The sequence below is a fragment of the Xenopus tropicalis genome, chromosome 5 (genome assembly GCF_000004195.4).
Source record: "Xenopus tropicalis strain Nigerian chromosome 5, UCB_Xtro_10.0, whole genome shotgun sequence".
In the NCBI taxonomy this organism is placed as follows: domain Eukaryota; kingdom Metazoa; phylum Chordata; class Amphibia; order Anura; family Pipidae; genus Xenopus; species Xenopus tropicalis.
Window position 1 is genome coordinate 102,734,720 of NC_030681.2, and position 24,938 is coordinate 102,759,657.

The window sequence follows — 24,938 nt, forward strand, 5'->3', positions numbered from 1 at the left end:
AGGGGATGGAAGATTTAAGCTATGAGGTTAGACTGTCGAGGTTGGGGTTGTTTTCTCTGGAAAAGAGGCGCTTGCGAGGGGACATGATTGCTCTGTACACATACATTAGAGGGGATTATAGGCAGATAGGGGGTGTTCTTTTTTCCCATAAAAACGATCAACACACCAGAGGCCACCCCTTTAGATTAGAGGAATGGAGCTTCCATTTGAAGCAGCGTAGGTGGTTTTTCACGGTGAGGGCAGTGAGGTTGTGGAATGCCCTTCCTAGAGATGTGGTAATGGCAGATTCTGTTAATGCCTTTAAGAGGGGCCTGGATAAGTTTTTGAACAAGCAGAATATCCAAGGCTATTGTGATACTAATATCTACAGTTAGTATTAGTGGTTGTATATATAGTTTATGTATGTCAGTGTATAGATAGATCAGTATAGGTTTGTGTGTGCTGGGTTTACTTAGATGGGTTGAACTTGATGGACTCTGGTCTTTTTTCAACCCTATGTAACTATGTAACTAAAAGGCCACACAATCATTAATTCTATGTAGTGCATATCCATGTAAATACAGAGAGAATAAGAACAAATGGGAAATAAATAATTGACAATTATACATAAGCTTAATAACAAAGTTCAATTCAAATGTATGTAGCTTAAACTAGTCACACTTTTTTCAAGGCTTTATCTATTTATGAGGTGGCTTCCTATGGGCTATGTTCACAAACATTCATGGCATTATTTGAAGCTTTAGTGTTAACTCCTATAAACAAACAGTAAGTCCCACACCCATTCACACATATCTGTCAGGAAAAACACGTGTCCTGATGCTATATGTTTTCCCAGCATTGCCAGCTCAAACACTAGATAGACAGATAGGTTTCTTGACAAATAGACAGACAAATGTTAGAAATACACTGTACATCAATGCATAATACCTTGGTACTCAATTAATACTATCTATATACACCCCCACACTAATCACAAAACAGTGTCAGAAGTTTCTTGTTTGCACATAAAAACTACGTAGCTGCTTTATAAAACAGAATAGGTACCTGACTCTTGGAACTATACAGAGTAATTTGGAAAAAATGATTACTAAAATGATTACTACAGACAGAAAAGGTGCATTGTGATATAGAGATGAACACTAAGGGGCAGATTTACTAATCCACAAATTCAAATCCCAAATGGGAAAAATTCGGATTGGAAACGAAAATTTCTGAAGATCGCAAATATCCCGAAAATGCTTACGAAAAATTAGTCACGATAATATCGTATTGGCGATCCCAAAGTCACAAAATTTTCGGAGCAAACCATTGTAAACAGCGGTAAAACCTTTCCGATTTTTTCGCGCAAGCGTACAAAAAAGTCGTGCGGTGTACGAAAAAGTTGGCGAAAATACGCTTGGATCGTTTGAATGAACGCTTCGAGCGTTCGTGATTTTGTAAATGTACCCCTAAGAATGACAAAGGTCCATTTATGTTATGATGGGGAGATACACAACCCATCCCAAAGCTATAAAAGAAATCAAGCTCATGCCAGTCTTAAATTGGGGAGATAACCATAGCCATGCCTATGCCACTCAGCACTATTATAATCATTAATTATTTATTTATACAGCACAGACATATTCTTTTATTTATATAATGCCAATATATTCTGAAGTGCTATACAGAAGTTTTCTATAAACCTCTGCCCCAATGGAGCTATAAGGTCCCTATCGCTCATATAGACACACATGTACATCGTACGTATGTGTATTTACAAAGAAAAGAACTGAAAATACACCTTTGGTAGGAAAAGGTTAATGTTAAATGCATCAGCACTGTGCTGCTACAATGGAAACCATTCCTTGATTTGCTACCTTCAAAGAAAAAGTCTACCAACCAGCAAGTAGAAACTTCTTAGTTACCATAGAAACCACTAGGCAACTAGGCAGAGATTGTGGCGTGGACATAAAGGGGCAATGTATCTCCAAGTCAATATGAAATTCTGCCAAACCACAAAGACAACATGGTTTTTATCTGTCTGAATAATTCCTGAATGACTTCTGAAACATCATCTTATATAATGTACTTTAAAGCAAATAACCTCTCTAAATATCCCTAAAGCACGTGCACAATTGATACAAACAAAAATAAATGTGGAATAGGTCTAGATTTGTACTTTGGAGGTTTAAATGTACTTATTGTATTTATATGATTTAAAAACACATATCATAGCTATGCAATGAGAAATTTACTGTAACCCTTTAATGTTGCATTGCAGAGATTACCAGATACTGTGCAATACATATCCCTATATGTACACTGCAAGGAAAAAAGGCTTGAAATTTACCTCTTCTTCTTCCTCTTCCTCTGTGGCCTCCTTACTTGGAAGCCTCTGGTAGTCAGATTTTTCTCCCATATTGTATTGGCATGCCAAGGCATAAACAGGCTGTTTCTAAGGTTTTGGTGGAAGAACTCCTACTATGTGGTGAAAACATCAATATGGGCTACACATAAATGCGGTTCAAAAAAAAAGTTTCCAAAAAAAAAAACACCACAAAAAAACAGCAGCAGCAAAACAATTCCTTGGAATGTCTAGTTCTTTAGACATCTGATATATTTTTGATACCCATTGCTTTAACGTGCAAGAACTCCAGAAGAAAGCAGATGTAGGACACTCGCTCCCAGCATAATGGAAGGTACCATTACAAAAGTACAGTACAGTGCTAACAAATAGTCACTGATTTTAACAATGAGTTTGACATGTTATAAACAGATATTAAATCCAAGTAGAAAAGCGGCCACGTGCACCGATAACCACTGCATCATAACAATATTCTGGTGGGCCCCACTGTCAGTAAGATGGTAAAAGAGGTTCCCCACAGTTCCAATAATTGTCTGCTGGGCTGCTGAAGGCATAGGCAATATTCCATGGCAATATACACTAATGCTACCAGCACTTCACATAGCAGAAGCCAGCAAGGCTGAAGCAGCCAACGGTATCCAGTGTGGTGATGATGATGATGCAGGTTACAATTCTGGCATCATTCTCTCTGTTGTATGAACAATGTGTAAGCCAGGCCAGGAATGATATGCATGTGTAGCAGAATTAAGTGCTTCCAAGGCGAGATGTGTGTCGCAGTTCTGCAGTGCAGCTTCACACCCCCCACTGCAGGATACTATACAGCCCTCCCTCCCTGTGCCTATGCCAGCAGCTCCTTTATGTCTCCACCTCTCACTGCAGATTAGTGAGGGTTCAGCAGAGGCTCTCAACCCAGAGGCTGCATTCAGCAAGGCACATCTGCTGGCCTACCCCCCTCAGCCCTACATCTCTCTGGCATAATAAAATGAAGGAGGGAACATGGCACTTCTGTTATTCGGTGACAGTGTCTCCTACCGGCAGTTCTGTCTGTGAACACAGAATCAAAATCACAAAAAGATGGAGAAAATTTCATTAAAAAAAAAAAACAACAACCTCTTCTCAATAGTAATTTATGGGCCTCTTGTGTGATGCTCTGAGAAAGCAATTATCCTGCTTAAACAACAGAAACAAAGAGCTTTTTTTATCCAGAAGATTTACTAGAACAGTTTTATTCTAAACTGGACCTTCTCCCTCCCCTATGCACTGCACTTGTTTAACAGCAACCCTCTTGGTAGTCAGGAGCCCGGGCAGCACAACAAAATAACTGTACAACGTGGGCTTGGAAAGTCTACTGGGGTATGGCTATTGGGGCGCTCAATTCAGGGCATGGGAACAGGTCTGAAAGATATGGTATAAAATAGTAAAAAGCATCCTGGCACCTCATCATTTGCAACCCCTGTGCCCACTGTTACACTAATATTATCAAAAAGCTTAATAGCAATAAACAATGAAAGGAAAAGAGTTTAGAGTAATACAGAAGAGACATGTAAAGTATGGAAATATACACTAACAGTTTGCCTGAACAACAGTTCAGCCAAAGAACTACATACTTTTAAGTTGTCTAGCCAAAATGTCAGTCTCTGCTCTATAAATACACCTGTGCTTTTATACATCCAGATGTTCAGAGCTGCGCTAGGCTATATTGTGTATTCTACATATTGATGGGCTGCAACCAGGCATGAAAGTACAGCACAGCACCTTTACCTACTATCAGTATTTTTTATAGGAAGCAGAAGCTGCAATTTTACATGCCCTCTCTAGTCACCGCCAACAACAGAGCCACTTGATCTCACCACCATATGGGTGCTGCTATCACTGTAGTCAACTGGAAAAATCTCATGCCACTCTCATCATTCAAGATAAGAACTACGGCATTAGAAAAAAGGACAAGTGGGATAAACCTGTTTACAGGTCACAGTGCAAGTATTTGAACAAAATTGTTTCTGCTCACAAACAGATCCTTAAAATTCCTCATGTGAGTGCAGGAAAGCTGCCACTAAACAACTGCGCAACAGTGTAGTTCCTTCGGAAACGATGTGGCAAACAGACGGGGAAGGAGGGTCGATAACAAAAAGTTCTCCAGCAAAAAGTTTTTTTATTAAATTCGCTTGTCGTTGCAGACAGGAGGCAAATTTCAACCAGAAAATTGTTTAAGGGCTCTAAGGCAATGTTCCCTCTTTGTTGTGCACTTGCACCCAAGGCCAGCACACAAAACAAATTACAGAGCGCACACAGAATTTTGTAGCAAAATAATAAATAAAAAACACAAATACAAAGGTATCGTAGAAATGATACCTATATTGGCTAACAATAAAAATACATTGCAAGCTTTTGCAGCTTGAAAAAAAAAAAAACGATTTGCTCAAACCTTGATGACAGAAAAAAACATCTCCATTCCTTACGGAAAACATTTGTTAATCAGAGCTACCATCTGCAGGTTATTGATGGTCAAATCCACAGAGTCCCTATTGTAGTCACCTGCAGAGACCTGCGATCCATGCTCAATACAGATACCCTGAACTACCTGTTATGTCTTATAAACAACCTCCCAGTCTGAGAAAAAAAGTTGTTTTCCCCAAACAAATAAAGCAGGTACTTTTCCCTGCAAAAGCAAAAGATGTGCAACTTGCAAGTACATCTTGTGCAAACATCAAATTGCAATACCGAATATACAAAACGTCTACACTATTCAAAACTGCTAATCAACTTCCTCCAATGTGGTCTACAGGGGGAATGTACATTGGAGAAACAGGGCAAAAACTACAAACAAGGATGAACCATCACAGACATAAGATCAAGACCAAAGCATGTAATACACCAGTGGGACAACACTTCTGCAATCAGGACCAAAGGCTTCAGGACATGAAGATGTTATTCTAAAAGGGGACTTTAAAACTGAATGAGAGAGAAATATCTAGGAATGTAAATGTATGGAGTTATTTAACACATTAAGACAGGGCCTTAATTTGGGGTCAGATTTCACGTTACACTATGTGACCTGACGGAATCCACACGCCTGGACTATTTACAACCCATCCTAATAAACATTAATTACTTTTATTATCTTCACAAGTTATCTCTATCTATCTGTAACTTCCTAATTTATTGCACATGAACACTTCTCTCTGATCTAACAGTATATACTGTAAATTGAGCCATTCCAGCTTTCATTTGTATTTGGCCTGATGAAGGGTCCTTTGAGCTCTGAAAGCTTGCAATGCATTTTTATTGTTACCCAATATAGGTATCATTTCTACAATACTTTTGTATTAATTGTATTATTGTTTTCTATTTATTATTTGTGTTAAAACGCATTTTGTATTTATTCTGACCTGAACACACAGTTGTTAAAATGTGCTCACAAAAGAAATGTTTGCCACACAAAGCCATGAAGAAATTAGAGGGAACATTGCAGTAAGGGCCCACATTGGTACAGGGACATGGCACGCACAGGGATTTCTGGGTCATTCCATAAAAACTGGAAAGTGGTGAAGCTTACAAAAAATTAAAAAATTCACTGAGTAATGTCCCTGGATTTCATTAAAAAATATATTTTCACCTTAGAGAAGCACCAATGAAATGAAAGTTTGCAGTAAAGAAGCTACATTTTTCTAACATTCACAGATATGTACAAAATTCCATTTTACTTGTTACACCTAGGTCTACTACCACACATCTTTGTAACAAGGAAATTAGGAGTGCAAAAGAAAATTACTTTCCTATAGTCTTAAAAAACAACAGTAAAAGGACCATACACCCCCCTTATTCAACATAAGTTCAATGAATAGGGCTTGTGCTGAACATCATTATTATTATCAACATATATTTATAAAGTGACACCATAGTCTGCAGAACTGTACAATAAGTGGGTTTATACACTAGACATACAGAATTACATACAAAAGCAACCAATAACAGATAAAAGAGGCGAAGAGGAAAGATTGTGGGTGCGAATTCCAGAAAAGCCCTTGCAAATTCTTGAATGCAAGTGTATAAAGAGGTAATGAGATAAGAGTTGAGGAGCAGGCCAGCAGAGGAGCGTAACAAGCGGATTGATTGGTATCTAGAGATAACATCAGGGTGGGGCAGAGTTAAAATACCAGCATCAAGCATCATATTTACAGACCAGGCCAGTAAAGTACCGGCCAGGTGGCAACCTTATGCTTGCTGTGGGGATTTAAATTAATGGGCCAGCAGTAACTTTTCCTCCCCATTATTGGTCAGGAGTTAGGGGTGCAGGGCATAAATGGATAAACTCCTACCTAAGGGACCATAAATCAGTACGCACACCACAACTGCTAGAACGCAGTCTGGGAAATTCTCCTTTGAAAAACTGAATTACCCCACAGACTCCAAATAATAGGGAAGAGCAACCGAATGGCAAAATAAGTACCAAAAACGTCAGTTTTAACAATACTTTTAGGTAAAAAAAATTAAAGATTTCCAAATGTAAACATGAAATTTTCATACAAACTATTCAAGCATTATCGTGCCATTTAATAAATAAAACAATGAGTTTAATTTGAATTTGTACCATGTCGAGTTATACGACAAGGCCAGAAAAAAACGAGTTTTAGTAAATTTGCCCCCTAGAGTAGCAAATGGACCTGTTGAACACACAGTCTGTGTATGAGCAATTAATTCAACATGCGGAGAGATGACAGTGAAGTGTAACCCAATGTTTAATGTGGTCACTTACTTACTTACTATCATATTGTGCATTCCAGACAAGTCAGCAACATTTTCTAATTCAAAGCAGCATAAATAGCTTATATTATGAAAAAAAGATTTAGCATTGACTAAAAATAAGGAAACAGTAATAAGGAATATTTAAGCCATGTGGAATAAATGGGATCCAAGCCAACCTCCTCTATCAGCTTGTCCCAGGAAAAGCTTAGGACGTTTATCAAGATTCACTGCCTAAGCAGCTTTTAGCAGGTAAATCCCGCCATATGCTTGGGCGTCCTGCTTTACTTCTGAACAGAGTGAAATCCAGTGGAAGAGACTGCATGTATGCAATGAATCCTGGTGTTCCCTCCAGGGTTTTGCAAGGGTATTGCCTGGCATTTTTTCTTGACCATCCAGTCAACACCTCACATGTGCTAATAGAAAAATCATTAAAGAAGCCTGTAGGACTGAGTGCTATATTTGCAGATTATGTAGCACATACGCAATATAATAGTACATTATATTACTGTATAACTCTCTGAATTCCTGATAATAAGTGGATTTATGCTTAACGTTTATTTTTTTTTTTTTAAAAGATCAATTAATGTACAAGAGCTGAACAAATTGTAGAAAATACCAGCAAAATATTTTTTACTGCTTTTCATTATTTTCCACAGTCACAAGTAATTTGTATATAAAAATCCAAGAGCTGCTTCTGCCTTAAGGAAAGGTGTATACAATGCCTTGGTCAACAATTTACTAGGGGCAGCAAAAAGTCACAGCTGGTAACTTTAAGAGACAAATTTCTGGTTTTCTAACAGGAATTTCAGCTCTTCCAGCAGTGATTCCCACTCCCCTTTGCCCTGGCTTTTCCACTACAGATAAGAGTGGCTTTAATAACTTAAAATATTTTGACATTTTTACATCTTATTATACAACCCATACTTGAACAGTGCTTTTTCCAGCACTGCAGAGGGAAGTTTACAGAAATCTATATTACGCCTCCATTGCTGCTTTGCTCAGATGCCCATAACATATTTTTTTTTCAATATTTTTATTTTTAACAGTTCTTCATACATACATGTACGTTGCTTGTTACATAATTATATAATGTAAAATCATTTTAGTCTTAACATAAGTTCACCGTTTTTACCCAATAATATGCTTCCTGACGGGGCGCCGCCCCTTTTGCATTTTTCCAGTTCCGTCCGTGTTATCACTTTTATTAACCATTATAAACTGAAATCAGGTTTTTGTAATATGTAGCTTAATTGCGATGCTGACTAAAATTACATAATTCTATACCAAGTGCGTATATAAATTAACGGTTGTAAAAACAATAACAAAATAACCAGGTTAGTGGAGATACCATATCAAGAGCGAGCTAGTCGCTTATTCAGCTAATAACACTATACAGTACATGTTCATAATGTAAGGAGGTAGGAGGGTAATGAGTCATAGAAACTGTAATTTATCCAGGGTTTCCAAACTGTCTGGAATGTTTTAAGTTTATTATTAGCTATACTTGTTAATTTCTCATTAATAAAAATCCAGTCAACCTTGTTTTTAACCAAAATAAAGTTTATTGATGGGGACTTCCAGGACTTCGCTATTGTTTGTCTAGCCACTAAAAATATATGGTTTAGGAGTTTTTGTTTGTTTTTAGGGGTCGAGCAACCGATCGTTTGCACTTTGATATATTCTCGCTAACCTGACTGAAGTTAGATACCAGCGAAATAGTACCTCATATCCTGCTTCAGATAAGGTTGTGTTAGCTGAGCTGTGCCTTAAAGGGAAACGAAAGGTAAAGTCACTTGGGGGTGCCAAAATGTTAGGCACCCCCAAGTGACTTTAACCGCTTACCTCGTACCCCGGGCTGGTGCCCCTGTTGGGAGAAAACAGCACCAGCCCGGGGCACCTGGAGCGCAGCGCTTCCGTGTTCTGGCTTCCTCTTCCTGAATGCCAGCGGTGGGCGCATGCGCAGTAGAGTGAAAAGCCGACTTTAATGTTTAAGTTCGGCTTTTCTCTTTACTGCGCATGCGCGCGCAGCGAAACGAGAGGAAGGAAGCGCCGGCAGCTACCCCGGGCTGGTGCTGTTCCCTCCTCACAGGGGCACCAGCCCGGGGTAAAAGGTAGGTGGTCAAAGTCACTTGGGGGTGCCTAACATTTTGGCACCCCCAAGTGACTTTGACTTTCTTTTCCCTTTAAGGTGGCCATACACGCACCGATATTATCGTACGAAACCTCGTTTTGTACGATAATCGGTGCATGTATGGCATGTCGGCGAGTCGACCGATATCGCAGGAAGCTGCTGATATCGGACGACTCGCCGATCGGACCAGTTTGAAAATTTTGATCGGGCGCCATAGAAGGCGCCTGACCAAAATTCTCCTTTCAGAGCTGAATCAGCAGAAGGAGGTAGAAATCCTATTGTTTCTACCTCCTTACCTGCCGATTCAGCCCTGAATGGTGTGTGGCGGATCTTACGATGTTTCGTGCGACCGATGGTCGTACGAAACATCGTCAGATCGCCACGTGTATGGCCACCTTTAGATTGTCCCATAGTCGGGGCCATTTGGCTTCCGTAAGGTTTTTTGGCGAGATCATGGTGAGATACAGGAGAGATTGTAGTTTTCAGTTAGATAAGCCATGGTATACGGACCTCTAACTGATACTAGGTTCTTTATCCTTGTGAGTTTATTGGCAGTCCACCATGCAAACACTTTTGCCTGTAGCCCCGGTAGAAACTGGGGGTTGCGTAATAGGGGCAACTGGAGTGTAAGGTGAGGCCAGAGTGTATGTAGGGGCATAGCGGTCCCACAGGGATAATGTATGTTTCAGGCAGAGGCATTGGGCTGCCGGTTGGGAAGAGGCTGGGGACCAAAAAAGGGCTTCCGCTGAGTGCGGGCGTATCATATAGTTCTCTAGGTCAACCCATAAAGGAGGGGCTGATTGGACATGGATAGTAGGTATTTGGGCTAACTGTGAGGCTATATAAGCCCATAACATATTTTTATAAAATATCTCTCTATCTATCATCATCTATCCATATATATATATATATATATATATACAGCCAAAAGTTTGCACTCCATTTAGAAAACAAGTGCCTGGGTGCCAGAATCTTTTAGAATAAGGCAGCAAACAAAATCTGCTCTCACAGGACTTTAGTCGCCCGCGACAAGGGAGATTTGTCTCCCCGAAATGCCATCCCACCGGTGAAAATGTAAACCGACGATTTACATACACGCCGGTGGGATGGAATTTCGGGGCGACTAGTCTCCCTATCTGCCACAGCCCTTAGGAACTTCAAGTAACAATTATTTACAAAAGCAGCCCTATCAGCACAAAATGATAAACATGACCATTAGGTACACTTTTATGTACATCAATATTTTGAAAAGTATTGTTTTCATGTCAGTATCACTATAAGAAAGCACATTTATGGCAGTTAGTGACAAGAGCGATGCTCCACTGTCACAGTCAAGTGTGCTATTGGCAGCATGTCTCCCATATATCGCTATAAAAGGCAGTGACGGCAGGATATGGGGCTGTTTTTTGCCAAAGCAGAGCAGCATCAGAACGCCCCATGTGACATCAGACTTTGCAAAGATGTAAAAAACAAAAAATCTGGATGATTATATTGTAAGCAGAAAAAGAATGACAGGTAAAGCTGATGTTTCAAATGTGTTACTGTCCCTTTGAATGAGAAGGAAACAAGAAAACAGGTTTGACATTCACATTGCACAGACCGGAACTGTAAGACTGAGTCTGTAATTACAAGAAGGCTGTTCAGAGCCTTGTGGAGTGGGCACCCTCTGTGGAATGTTCCCAGGAATGCAGCTGAACTTCCCAAATACCCCATTACACCTCCCCTGACCTAGAAACTTATGAAGGGAGGAACCTGCGTATAACACACAAGAACTGGTATCTGCCTGGCAATTTATTAAACCTGACAAAAACCATTTATACAGCATTATATTAGCATATTGCACAAATGTTCTTTTTTATACCTTACCAAACTGTAGTTAATATTAGAAAACAGCAATAATCTGCTTAGAGGACAGTCAAAGTCAATTTTTGGGACAAGCTTGCTAATCCTGTTCTAGATATCAAGCCCCTCACCAACAGCAGGGATTAAAGGGGCTCTGCCATCCAAACATAAAAAGCTGTATAATAAAAGTCATTTTTAAATTAAACATGAAAACCAAATTTATTTTTTATGAACACATCCATACTCAATCATATATTGCCCTGCCTCTATGCCTAAAGCTGGCCATACACGTGGCGATCTGACGATGTTTTGTGCGAACATCGTCAGATCCGCCACACACAGTCAGGGCTGAAACAGCAGATAAGGAGGTAGAAACAATAGGATTTCTACCTCCTTCTGCCGATTCAGCCCTGACGGCAGATTTTGGTCAGGCGCCTTCTATGGCGCCCGATCAAAATTTTCTAACCTGGCCGACCGATATCGCAGGAAGCTGCTGATATCGGTAGACTGGCCGACATGCCATACACGCACCAAATATCGTACGAAACGAGGTTTCATATGATAGTATCGGTGCGTGTATGGCCAGCTTAAGGCATAGTCAATTACTTTCACTTTTCATTCAGAACTTACTAGATATCACTGCATTTCTCAGTTTCCCTCTCCCTCCTCACCATCTAATTAAGCTCTGTCCTTAGGTTCGGTAACTGAAAGCAGCACAGAGCATGTGCAGCGAATCAGCAGAAAGGAAGATGGGGAGCTACTCGGGGCACAGATCTTCCCTGCAACAGGGCTGCGGCTGCCTTGGGCTGGTACAGAAAAACATAATGTGTAACATCCGAAATATGTGTTTTCAGATGGTCTTAGGCGACACCTGTGAAATGGTCGTTCTACCCCTAAAGGGGTCCTGACCCACAGGTTGAGAACTGCTGCCAAGAGGCTGACGCTCAACCACTTTTTTTAAGTGCAGTGCAGGGTTTTTCTGATCACCATATATAGAGCCAGGAAGCAAAAGAAATCCAGGGAAGGAAGTCCAAGACCACTCTTAAAATGTCCATTTACATAGAACAATCAAGTGGTTCCTCTTCACTTCATTCTTTACTTCAACTGTCTTTGTCAGCAGAGAGTATACTGGCAGATAAAAATCACTGGTTAGCATTAGCAGACTGCCATAACTGCGAATCCTATGATCCCAGGAGCCAGCCCTTAAAGGAAACATATCCTATAAAAATTAAGAAGTAACCAGAGAATTATACTCTGTGCTTAAAAAAGTTGTATTTCAGACTGATTTATTTAGAAATTCCACCAAACCCCACTAGCCCCGCCCATCTGTTCCACTTCCTGCTGGCTGAATTCTCTGGATGTGCAGGGGAGCCGGCGGCCCTCCCTACACTGCACTGTAAGATAGGAACCAATCAGCAGCTAGGCTGACCTGATAGGGAACTGAAGCCTGTCTTTGCTTGTGTGAGTTGGGCTGTGATTGGCTCTCCCCCTCATACTGTGCTTCTGGCAGGGACCGTTAGGACACGCCCACTCTCCATTTCAAACTTGGACAGAGAAGTGATAGGATCTATAGGGAGCTCCAATAAAGGGGGCCTTTTTACAGATAGGATTAATTTTTAGCACAAAGTGAAACCAGCACCTTATATTATTCATAATTGCCTACAAAACTAGGGTTTTTCCCATTTATCCTATATGTCCCTTTTAATTCATAATATGGCAATTTTCTATTTAGGAGTACCCAATAGCACATTCTACTAAAAAAGCATATTTTTATGAAAATTGTTTATTATATATATATATATATATGTATATATATATATATATATATATATATATATATATATATATATATATATATATATATATATATATATATATATATATATATATATATATATATATATATATATATATATATAAATGTTATTAATTTATTTTGGCAGTTTCATGAAGGTTTGTTACCAATGTTGCTTAATGATGAAAACACAATTCAGTGTTGTTTTATGTAAATAAGACTGAGTGGTGTAAAAAATGTTACTCAATGACAGATTATATCCTGACATTATTAGCAAGAGAAAGAAAAGACTTGTGATGTCTTTACTTTTGTGCTACTGTTGTCCAGTCTTACCCCCATATGTAACAAAATGCACTAAGGTTTCCCAAGTGTAGTACCCAACAGCAATAAATAAATAAATAAATAAATGCTACCTGCTAATTTCCAATAATTTCTGTAGATTACTACACCTGTGCAAGCTTTAGAGTATTTTATTAAATAACCCAAATAATCTTATGTTCTCAGTTTTCTATAGTGATTTTACTGATATGTCTAGGTTTAATGGAGTGCTCATGCCTGTTTTGTGTAATGAACATACAGGACCTATAATTTTCAACAATGCACTATGCTCTATGTTTGGCAGGCCCCTGGGGCAAACTTCTCTGGTGGGCATCTATTTCTCCAGTCTGACACTGATATCATTTAACAGATGGCAATATATTCTCTAAGCTGTAAGTTCATGAACAAGTAGCACTTTGCCACACTAAGTTAAAACTGAGTTTATCTCAACACGCCTCATACATACACAATGCCTGCAAAGTTACATTATTAAACAAGCACCCTACAAAATTTTACTGACAGCACTAAAGCAGGACAAAGTATTCTGTCTGGCGAAAATTAAATTTTTCGGTTTAAACACCATCATTTGAGTAACAGCAAACACTGTCTAGGTAAGCACAGCAAAGCGACAATAATCATATATTTACATTATCTGCTACACTGCTGGGTGCCATTTAGATGTATTCCTATATTGTTCACCTTGCACAACAGGCCTCCAATTTACTCATAACACAGAATTTTGTCTATGTGGCAGTGTTAGGTACAGGGCTCCAGCGCAGAATTAAATTCACATCATGATTAGCTACATATGTTCTTAGCTTGGGTAGCAAAAGGAACACTTCAAGAGAAGGAAAGGCAAAGTCACTTGGGGGTGCCAAAATGTTAGGCCCCCCCCCCCCCAAGTGACTTTAATCGCTTACCTTGTATTCCGGGTTGGTGCCCCTGTTCGGAGAGAACAGCACCAGCCCGGGGTAGCTGCAGCGCTTCCTCCTTCCTGCTTCGCTTGCACGCGCATGCACAGTAGAGTGTGAAGCCGAACTTTAACAGAAAAGTCGTCTTTTCACTCTACTGCGCATGCGCCGACTACTGGCATTTGCCAGCAAACGAAGCAGGAAGGAGGAAGTGCATCGCTCCAGGTACCCCGAGCTGGTGCGATTTTCTCCTAACAGGGGCACCAGCCCGGGGTACAAGGTAGGCGATTAGTCATTTGGGGATGCCTAACATTTTGGCACCCCCAAGTGACTTTGCCTTTCCTTCTCCTTTAATAAAATTCTATGTTCTGTCTACGGCTGCATTTGAATGCCCATTTACATACTGTTAGCCCAAAATGTTTTAAAACAAACTTGTAATAAAACCCTTAGTAATACTTACCACAGATATTGTGCAATATTGTAGAGCCTTTTTGTTCCCAGGTTACTATTGTTTTACCTCCAATGCACCTCCAGTGTTTGTGTACGTAAACCCATATTTATTTTTGCACAGGAAGGTCTTTGCCTCTCTACGTTTTATAAATCAGCATGTCTTGACATTGTCCTACAATCCTAGTTTGAAGGTCCAAAGTATTCTTCTTACTCCAGAAGTATTCCATAGATGGTTCCTGAGGATTCACAATACAGTCCAATGATTCAGAGGATGACTTGCAAACCTGACTCCATACGTTTGGCTTCAGGTAAAGCAAAATATTGACTAGCCCTGTATAAAAAGAGAAGTTATTTTAAATAAGTAAGAAAAAAGTTTTTTTTTATCTGCATTATAGCATCTGTCTACAAAATAAATTGTGAATGCATGAAATGTAATAATGCTTACTGAAAATTAATGATGAAGGGCATGTGTTAAAACTGCACATTAGTCCCTGCCTTTATGCAAACAATAATGATTCTGTAATTAATGGAGGCTTGTAAATGCCATCCTGTTATTTTGCAATTTCCTTCTGAATGAAGTTTTGAACCTGCATCTGTCACATGTGGTTTGTCCCTCAACCACACCTTTATAAACACCAAGTTGTTATCAAAGCTTTTCCACATGTAGTCTTTTGCTTCCCTTTGCACTCAACAAAACAATTCTTGCTTTCCCCATAGCTAAAGTGATACTGACATGAAAAAAAAAAAACTTTTCAAAATATTAATGTACATGAAAAGTTACTTATAGGTTGTGTTGATCATTTTTCACTGACAGGTTTGCTTCTGAAAGTCCCCAAATGTCTAAACACAAGACATTAAATGAGGCTGATTTACTATCATTCAAAGGAAATGTTAACCTCTACAAGAGGGTGATGTGTATTGCTTAGGGTCGGCAGTTCTCCAGCTTAAAGGAATACTGTCATGGGTAAACAGGTTTTTTTTAAGATGACTGCCTACACACAAATATTACGACTAAAAAAATACATTAATACTTTTATTGGTTTAAGAATAAGCTTTTATGATAGCGTGAATTATTTGCTATGTAAAAAGTGTAATTTAAAAATAAAAAGAACACCATAAATATCATTACAGAATCCCTTTAAAGTAATTTAATTTCTCTCTTATCACTGTTACAGTAGAGATTTACATGATTTTTTAATTAAAGGAGAAGGAAAGGCTAAGTCACTTGGGGGTGCCCCCAAGTGACTTAAATCGCTTACCTTTTACCCCGGGCTGGTGCCCCTGTTAGTAGAGGACAGCACCAGCCCGGGGTAGCTGCGAGCATTTCCTTCTTCCTGTTTTGCACGCTTGCACATGCACAGTAGAATGAAAAGCCAAACTTTAACAAGAAAATCGGGTTTTCACTCTACTGCGCATGCGCCGGCTCAGGGATTTCGCCGCCAGAAGAAAGAGGAAGAAGGAAGCGCTCGCTGCAGGTACCCCAGGCTGGTGCTGTTTTCTCCTAAGGGGCACCAGCCCGGGGTGCAAGTAAGGGATGTAAGTCACTAAAGAAAAACATTAATTCTTTAAAGGAGAAGGAAAGGCTAAGTCACTTGGGGGTGCCAAAATGGCACCCCCAAGTGACTTAGCCTTTCCTTCTCCTTTAAAGAATTAATGTTTTTCTTTAGTTTTACACAATCCCTTCAATTGAATCAATTGATTTTGTCTGGACAGTGGTGTTTGGACAGTTCATATGCTTTTATAATCTTATAATGGGTTTGCACTATGTCGGTGGGGGTGGGTGACGTCATAGCCACGTCGCTTGGCACCAAAATTTCTCACAGGGTATGTAGTGGGAGTTTGGATTGTATGAGGCATCTTGAAAAAGATCCCAAGATGTGACCGAAACATTAACATTGCACATTAAAGAATTTTTTCTGCAAGTCGTGTGAGTGCCGAGTCCATTGTTTCTTATATATATATATATATATATATATATATATATATATATATATATATATAAAATAATTTTCTTAATTTTTATTACACATAAGACCTGTGAGAGCGGCTTCTTCGTGTTCAACTTCTGTTTTCTGTTTTGATGACTGCACCCAGGCAATTTTAGTGATCTACACGTAAGTGCCAGTGGTTCCTAACTTATATATATATATATATATATATATTGTTCAAAGAATCGGCACTCACCAAACAAAAACGCCAATGACCGGGTGCTGAGTTTTTGACTTCCTTGTTATATCTTGTTCTACAAAAGACTGGCACGGCGATGGGCTCCAATGTGGCCCCCTCATACGCAAATTTGTATATGGATTCATTTGAGTGCAAATATATTTTCTCTAAATATGCAGATAATTTGCTTTTGTATCTTAGATATAGCGATGATATTTTTATTATTTGGCGTGGGGACCACATTGGAGTCGAGTCGTTTGTTGCCAGCCTAAATGTTCTACCCACTCCAGTGAAATTTACTCTTAATTACAATGCGGATATTATTGACTTTTTAGATGCCAGGATTTTCCGTTCTCCTGATGGTATTGGGACCACACTATTCCGCAAAGATAAGGATAGGAACACTGTCCTCCATGCACATAGTTTCCATCCACCGGCTGTGATTAGGTCCATTCCCTACACGCAATTTTTAAGAGTGTTCAGGATTAACACTAACTTTGCAACTGCATTACAGCAAGCTAATGAAATGCGCAATCGTTTTATTGAGAGGGGCTATGCCCTGGAATTGTTGAACACTGAGTTGGAGAAAGCAAAGACGAACATCTGGAGTGGACACTCGAAGGCCAAATGCATGGATTCTCATACAGACCGTATGGTTTTTGTAAGTGATTTTATTCCTGCAAGTCAAGAGGTTAATGTGACAATTAAGAAGAATTGGTCTATTCTACAATTAGACTCTAGTCTACCATTTACCCAAATGCCACCTCCCGTATGTGCCTACCAACGGGGGCGTTCTCTGAGGGATATGTTAATGATAACTGATTTGGAACCTGAAAAGCCAGCAACATGGCTGAGGACAGGTAAATTGGGATGCTATAGATGTGGCAACTGTAAGACCTGTGGATGTTTGATTACGGGGACCACGTTTGCCCACCCACACACGGGGAAAAAATATTCGATCCGACACAGGTTGAGCTGCACATCTGAATATGTTATATATTGCATCATGTGCCCCTGTGGCCTTTATTATATAGGGAAATGTATCACCACGTTCCGATTACGGATGAATAACCATAGATCTGTTATCCGTTCTGCTTTGATGTCAGGTAACTCTGACAGTCCATTGGCGAGACATTTTGTGCAACAGAAACACTCAGTGCCAATGCTGAGAGCTATGCTGATTGACCACATTCCCCCTTTGTTACGTGGGGGGGATAGATCTAAATTTCTTCTACAGAGAGAGGCTCAGTGGATCCGTAGATTGGATACCATTGCCCCAAGGGGTTTAAACGAGTTATTCTCACTCTTCTGTTTTTTATGAATTAACTCAGCGGACTACGGACTTTAATGTGATCGAACAGCGTACGTCATAAGATATTTATAACCTCTGTTCTGTGACACCTCCACGATTCTCCTTATGCATTTCAGCCAGCTGTGGCTTTTTGGACTATGTTGGCCTCTTTTGACATTACATAAGCGGGACTTAATCTCAATCATTATTTACTATATATGAGGGGTCGTATAATATTTGCAAACTGGTTGGGATGACCTTTAATGCTTTTGCCATATCTTTGCTTTTCAAACATTAATATGAACCCATTTGGCCCCACTAGATGGATTTTCTACACCTAAGATTTTTTATATCTAAAGATATATAAGAGTTGGGACCTTCCTGCTATATATATGTTTAGGTGAATTTGTACTCACTATGGTGATACTACGAGTGCCAACACTACCAAATTATGTATTTGGACTTAAAAGTAATACTCCTGCCTTGAAAATACAGATTTCCTTTGTTTTTACGTACATGACTTTAATGTTATACTCAACAGTAGAAAGCACTCACAGCTACAGCATCAATCAGGTCAGTGATTTATTTCAGCATACCATCAATGATTTTAATGTTATGATATTTGGAGACTTTCTCATTGTATTATTATGTCACTTTATACTATGTCACTTTGCACTAGGTCACTTTCTAATATGCCACTCGTCTATGATATGGCATTTTTTGAGATTTTGAATTTATTGTTTGTTATATTTAATTTCTATTCTTGATGCAGAATAGCAGTTTAGATTTTTCTGGCACTGATTTTTATACTTTCATATCATGGGATTCTTGATATTCATTTGACTGTTTGTTTTTCACAATTATAGCTCCCTGTTGGGACATTATTATTATAACAATATTAACAAGACGTTCTATGATTTGAACGCATGAAATTGGGTGGTTCTATGCACTTTAGAGGGTAGACATATTGTTATAGTTTTAGTAATGGTATTTAATTTTTACATTTTTTTATTATTACTATGTGTACACTGATTGGATCATGTTAGTATTTAACTATGCACCTCACTTCCTTTACATTGTCCTGATGACGATCCGGTATGGATCGAAACGCGTAGACATTTGTGTGTAAATAAACTTTTTTGATTTTTATATTCCCTTGGAGTGCTTTCTGCGAGACTTTATATATATATATATATATATATATATACTGCAACAAGGATAGCACTACAAGGATTTAAAGAATTATGACAAAAATGTAAATTCAAAAATAGAAAGGTTTATTACTTGATGTTTCGGTCTCACACAGAAACCTTCATCTGGAGTGAAAAACAAAACTCCAGATGAAGGTTTCTTAGTGAGACCGAAATGTCGAGTAATAAACCATTCTATTTATGCATTTACATTTTGCTCACAATTCTTTAAATCCTAGGGGGCACATTTACTAATCCACAAATCCGAATCACGAATGGGAAAAAAACGTATTGGAAACGAAAATTTCGGAAGATCGCACATATCACGAAAATGCTTACGAAAAAATCGTATTAGTCACGATAATATCGTATTGGCGATCCGAAAGTCACTAAATTTTCGTACCGAACAATTGTAAACAACGGTAAAACTTTTCAGATTTTTTTCGTGCAAACGTCCGAAAAAGTCGTGCGCTGTATGAAAAAGTCGTGCAGACGCCCGAAAAAAATCGGCGAAAATACGCTCGGAGCGTTCGCATGAACGCTCGAGCCTTCGTGCTTTTGTAAATGTGCCCCTAGGAGTGCTATCCTTGTCCCAGTGCATTTTTTTTGTACCAGCACCCAGGTTTTGTTGCTGCAAATGGTGTGCCCCTTATGGACTACAGTAGAACCCCCAATTTACATCCCCGGATTTTAAGTTTTCCCGCTTTTTACACCGTTTTTTTGTGGTCCCACCAATTTTAATGCATTCCTATGGGCTCTATTCCCGCATTTTACACTGTTTTTATCATGCCTCTCCCTAGCAAATATATATATATATATATATATACACACACACAGTGAAGGCACTCACAGGAATTTTCACAACAGGAGTGAAAAGGCAGTCAAACGTATCTCCAGCATCACCGCACATAGATTGTGTTGACCTACCCTATTCTGCTACAGTATATTCAGGCTACTGGGAGAACAAGGGGAACTTTGGGAACAGACATCAGAGCGACTATCTGGCTGTATCGTTTGTTATATTTTTGTATTTCTTGCCTACATACTTTTTCTTGTCTATATCTTTTCTATGGCATTTTTGTTTACCGTGGGGTTGCCTGGCAACAGCTTTTGGCACCAAAACAGGGATTTAAGCATTTGTAATTTCACTGCTTTGGTCTCCCTGACGAAAGTTCCAGTTACCTACATGTCTTTTGACTACCTTTTGACTCCTGTTGTGAAAATTCCTGTGAGTGCCTTCAGTGTGTGTGCATTTATATATATTTGTACTGAACAGGTACCCAGGTATTGATTTCAGGTTATGGTATGCTTCCTATTTTTGGATTTTGTATATATATATAATGTTACATGCTGTCAGCCTCTACATGTAATTTTGGGGGGAAATTAGCTATGGTAGACAGTTTATTAGAAGATCTGGAGCATAGAGACAGGGGCACCATATCTTTTTGGCAAAAACACAGGTTTATTTTAGGAAAACTCAAGACTTGTCCCCTCTCTGGGACTCTCAAGAACCTTTTGGGGCTTCTCGCCATCCCCAGGGACATTCACATTTCCATGGTGACTCATTAAGCCCTGCTGACTCTCCCCTCTAGGGATACCAGCTCACCATCCTCTGGAACATTCTGGGCTTCTCACTAAGCCCTGCCCCCTCTAGGGATACCAGCTCACCATCCTCTGGAACATTCTGGGCTTCTCACTAAGCCCTGCTGACTCTCCCCTATAGGGATACCAGCTCACCATCCTCTGGAACACTTTGGGCTTCTCACTAAGCCCTGCTGACTCTCCCCTCTACGGATACCAGCTCACCATCCTCTAGAACATTTGGGCTTCTCACTAAGCCCTGCTGACTCTCCCCTCTAGGGATACCACTTCACCAGCCTCTGGAACATTTGGGCTTCTCACTAAGCCCTGCTGACTCTCCCCTCTAGGGATACCAGTTCACCAGCCTCTGGATCATTTGGGCTTCTCACTAAGCCCTGCTGACTCTCCCCTCTAGGGATACCAGCTCACCATCCTCTGGAACACTTTGGGCTTCTCACTAAGCCCTGCTGACTCTCCCCTCTACGGATACCAGCTCACCATCCTCTAGAACATTTGGGCTTCTCACTAAGCCCTGCTGACTCTCCCCTCTAGGGATACCAGCTCACCAGCCTCTGAAACATTTGGACTTCTCACTAAGCCCTGCTGATTCTTCCCTCTAGGGATACCAGTTCACCAGCCTCTGGCCATGCTCACCTGCTGGCAGCCCCACACCTTCTTCCAACACCATGGGGTCTCAGGAGGGCACTGATGTGTAATCCCATCTGTTAACACTAAATGGAATATGGAATGGAAGGTCAATCGGTCAATCCTACTCTGCTTCACCCACTCCAGGGACCCATTCATCCAGCTTTTCCTAAGGCTCATGCCACACCATGCGTATGGCGAATATTTTCGGCAAGCCGTATTCCATTCATTCGGGTGCAGGCACAGGTAGGAGCGTATGGCACATATTTTAGTGAAGTCATCACTAAGCACCCTTATAAGGATATAATTAACAGGATATCCATGACTTGTGTTTCGTGGCTCGGTTTCATACAACTCCGTATCAGTTAAACCTAAACCAAAAACTGTGAAACAGACCTTTAGTGGTTAAAGGACAATTAAACCCCTAAAAAAGAATATTGCTAGATTTTTTTATTTTAAATAATGAAGTTACTTAACCAGTCTAGAGTTTTACCAGCCTTAAAACATTAATGATCCTTGACTTGTCAATAGCATGATTCTAAATGTTCAGTGTGCCCAGGGTGTTTTTGAAGAAATTGATGTTACAAATATTGTAGTTACTAATGCTACAGCATTAATAATCCATTTTGATAGAGAATGGTTTCTGTGCTGCCATGTAATGCGAGTCTGAATTATCAGACTTGCACTGTAAATTTTATACTGCATTTTATACCATAAATTGTAGGTCGGTCCCTAAGCTCAGGAAACTGACAACCCTTCACTTGGAAGGGTTGAACTTGATGGTCTTTTTTCATCCCTATATGACTATATAAAAACACATGGCAATTATATCCATCAAGTTCTGGCAGCACAATAAATATTTAGTGCCTGCTCTAAAATCTATAGATTATTTTAACTATTTATATATCACCTTTCTTATTTCAATTAAAATGATGTTCAAACTTACACTGTCACTCTGGCTTTTTATCCTACTTCATGTTTAAGAATGAAGCATTAATGAAGCAATATGGCCATGATGACTGTATGTTCAGCTGGACAATAAGGCATCCTGTTAGGATGGATAGAGTGCGTAATTGTACAGCTGAACATGCACTATTCATTCCAATAACTGTTTCGTTCTTCCCTAGCTTTTTCTCTTGTACATGAATGGCAGAGAGTGATGCAATGAGATTTTTGTGGTGACTGGGTGGGACAACCTGAATTCACATCAGCTGTAAAAGATACATACAGTCACCACCAGGCTCAAAACAAAAGCCATCAATTGCTGACTTTGTGCAATGTTTAGAAACTGCTGATGAGCCAAGAGTATACACAAACAACCAATCATAAAGTTAACCCTCTCATCATTAAACCCTATACCATTAAGTTGGTCCAGTAATAAGATATATGGGGTCATATAGGGTAAGGCCCCACAAAGCAGATTCTCAGCCCGCATATGAAGTGCAGGCTGACAATCCGTCCATAAGCATTGAATCCACCTCGATGAGGCACACGCAGCTGATATCTGCCAACTAACGTAAGACTTTCCATTTTTTTGGCAGATACCGGCTGCATGTGTCTGCACCCGGGTGCTCTTGCGAGCAGGGCGCACTGATCCTATTGTTACTCTGTATACCCTTGTATGTTAAACTTTTGAAGATCCCCATATGTTTACATGTATTGTGAAGTGCTGCGTAATCTGCTGGCGCTATATAAATAAATGATGATGATTTTATGGTTTTGGGTGCAGGCACAGTTAGAACATCTTTCAAGCGTTGGGTTGCACTTTTAATCAGGTTGACAATCCGCTTAGTGGGGCCTTCATTCATACATGAAGAAGTGTGCAAAGTACAAACAATCTGACACTTTTTTGCACTTTCACACTGCCTTCTTGAGATGAAAAACTGCTGCTTCTGCACTCCATACTTTAGGGTTGCCACCTTTTTTAAAAACCTATACCAGCAGGGTGGGGCCACAAACAGCCAGGCAATGACATAAATGGGAGGGGCAGTTTACAGGGGTACATTGCTGTAAATATGTAATGTCGGCCCCGGCATTGGCTTGTATTTTACCGGCTAAGCCAGTAAAATACCAGCCTAAATCATACTGTCTAAGCCAGTAAAATACCATCCAGGTGACAACCCTAGCTCTATTTTGGAGCAGAAAGACCTGAAGCTGCTGATGAAAATAGAGCTGACTTGTATTCAGCGATGCTGTATTCATGAGGCGTTCCTTACCCCATCCCTTATAAAAAATACACCAGAATTAAAGCCTTTTTTTACATGTCATAACAATGCCTTTGCATGTTATGACAAATGTATTTGTCCGATGCTTTTACATTACCTATCTGATCCCCATTTTCCCCTATGAGGGGGGCTGCCATATTTGTGCAGCAGGAGTCCGTTAGCATTAAAAGCTATAACTGACAGGCTGAGAAGGGACAGTCAGGTTGGCAAAACAGTCAGGTTTAGGAATTTCAAGTAACAATTACTTACAAAAGCAGCCCTATCAGCAAAAAATGATAACCATGACCAATAGGTACATTTTTATGTACATCAACATTTGAAAAGTATTGTTTTCATGTCAGTATCAGTTTAATGTGCCAATCATTTAGATATGTACGTTAGGGAGCATAATCTTTACAACAGAACAGTAAAGTGTTATATATTCCTACATTGTATTATACATGGTATACAAAAACTCATCATTTCAATAAATGCAATTTCAGCATTGGCAAGAAAGCCAACAAGTTAATAGTTATGGGATGGGTCCAAGTGCTATGAACATAAAGCAAAATTATTTTCATCACTTAACACATTATTATCTCCATAGAAAATGCCAGCCGCTATTGTTTAAAATAAAAGCTGTATGTGCAATTGTCAACTGAAAGGTAAGACAACATGAAATCAATGTACATAAAGGGAAGAGATAATAATTGTAGTTTATCTGATAGTATATATAAGCATGGGATCGATTATGTGGAATCCCAAAATAAGGTATTTTTTATGATATACTTACTCTAGTCTGTAAAACCTGAGCTAGCATGAATCAACATGTTATAAGTCATGGTAAGACCCTTAACCCAGAAAACAAAAGGAGTAAAGTATTCCAGATTATAGATCCCATGTCTCAATTTATAGAATCTCTCTTGCCTTAACAGGCTGAAACCAAAGGAGGTATATGTCGCCCAGGGGTGATTTCCCTAAGGTTACATTGCTATACAGCCGAGTTACGCTGTAGACCACTCCCCTATTACTAAGCAGAATTTGAACCTGAAAAACCTGTTGTGAGCACTACATAAGGGAATTCAGTAACATACAGACTTGTATGTATGCAGCTAATACTGAAATAGCATCTATAGTTCTTTCACACCAGTATTCACTTTGTCCAATGAAACGAGATCCCAAAGGCTTTAAAGTTTGCCCTCAACAATGAAAAAATTGAATTACAAAAAAGACACATAGGGCCTTACTTATAAAGCAGCATAGTCTGCACTCCTGGTTCTGACTCCTCCTTGAGCTTCTCAGATATTTTTACATTTAATTTTTA

At 39.5% G+C, this 24,938-nt stretch overlaps 1 protein-coding gene across 12 annotated transcripts in view; it reads right to left on the minus strand.

The window, feature by feature from the left end:
• The window catches only part of tnk2 (tyrosine kinase, non-receptor, 2), a 95,353-nt gene that overhangs the window by 56,842 nt on the left and 13,573 nt on the right, over positions 1–24,938 (minus strand). For 5 of the 12 annotated variants that reach the window (XM_031901449.1, XM_031901448.1, XM_031901447.1 and 2 more), the window contains one exon: positions 14,548–14,868. Coding sequence is in view for 6 of the 12 variants with exons in the window: in XM_031901444.1 (XP_031757304.1) it covers positions 2,330–2,398 (69 nt within the window). In the remaining 6 variants the exon portion in view is untranslated. Of the gene's footprint in view, positions 1–2,329; positions 3,157–14,547; positions 14,869–24,938 lie in introns of those variants that run through there. The other 7 variants (XM_031901452.1, XM_012962608.3, XR_004222618.1 and 4 more) reach the window with 6 other exon arrangements.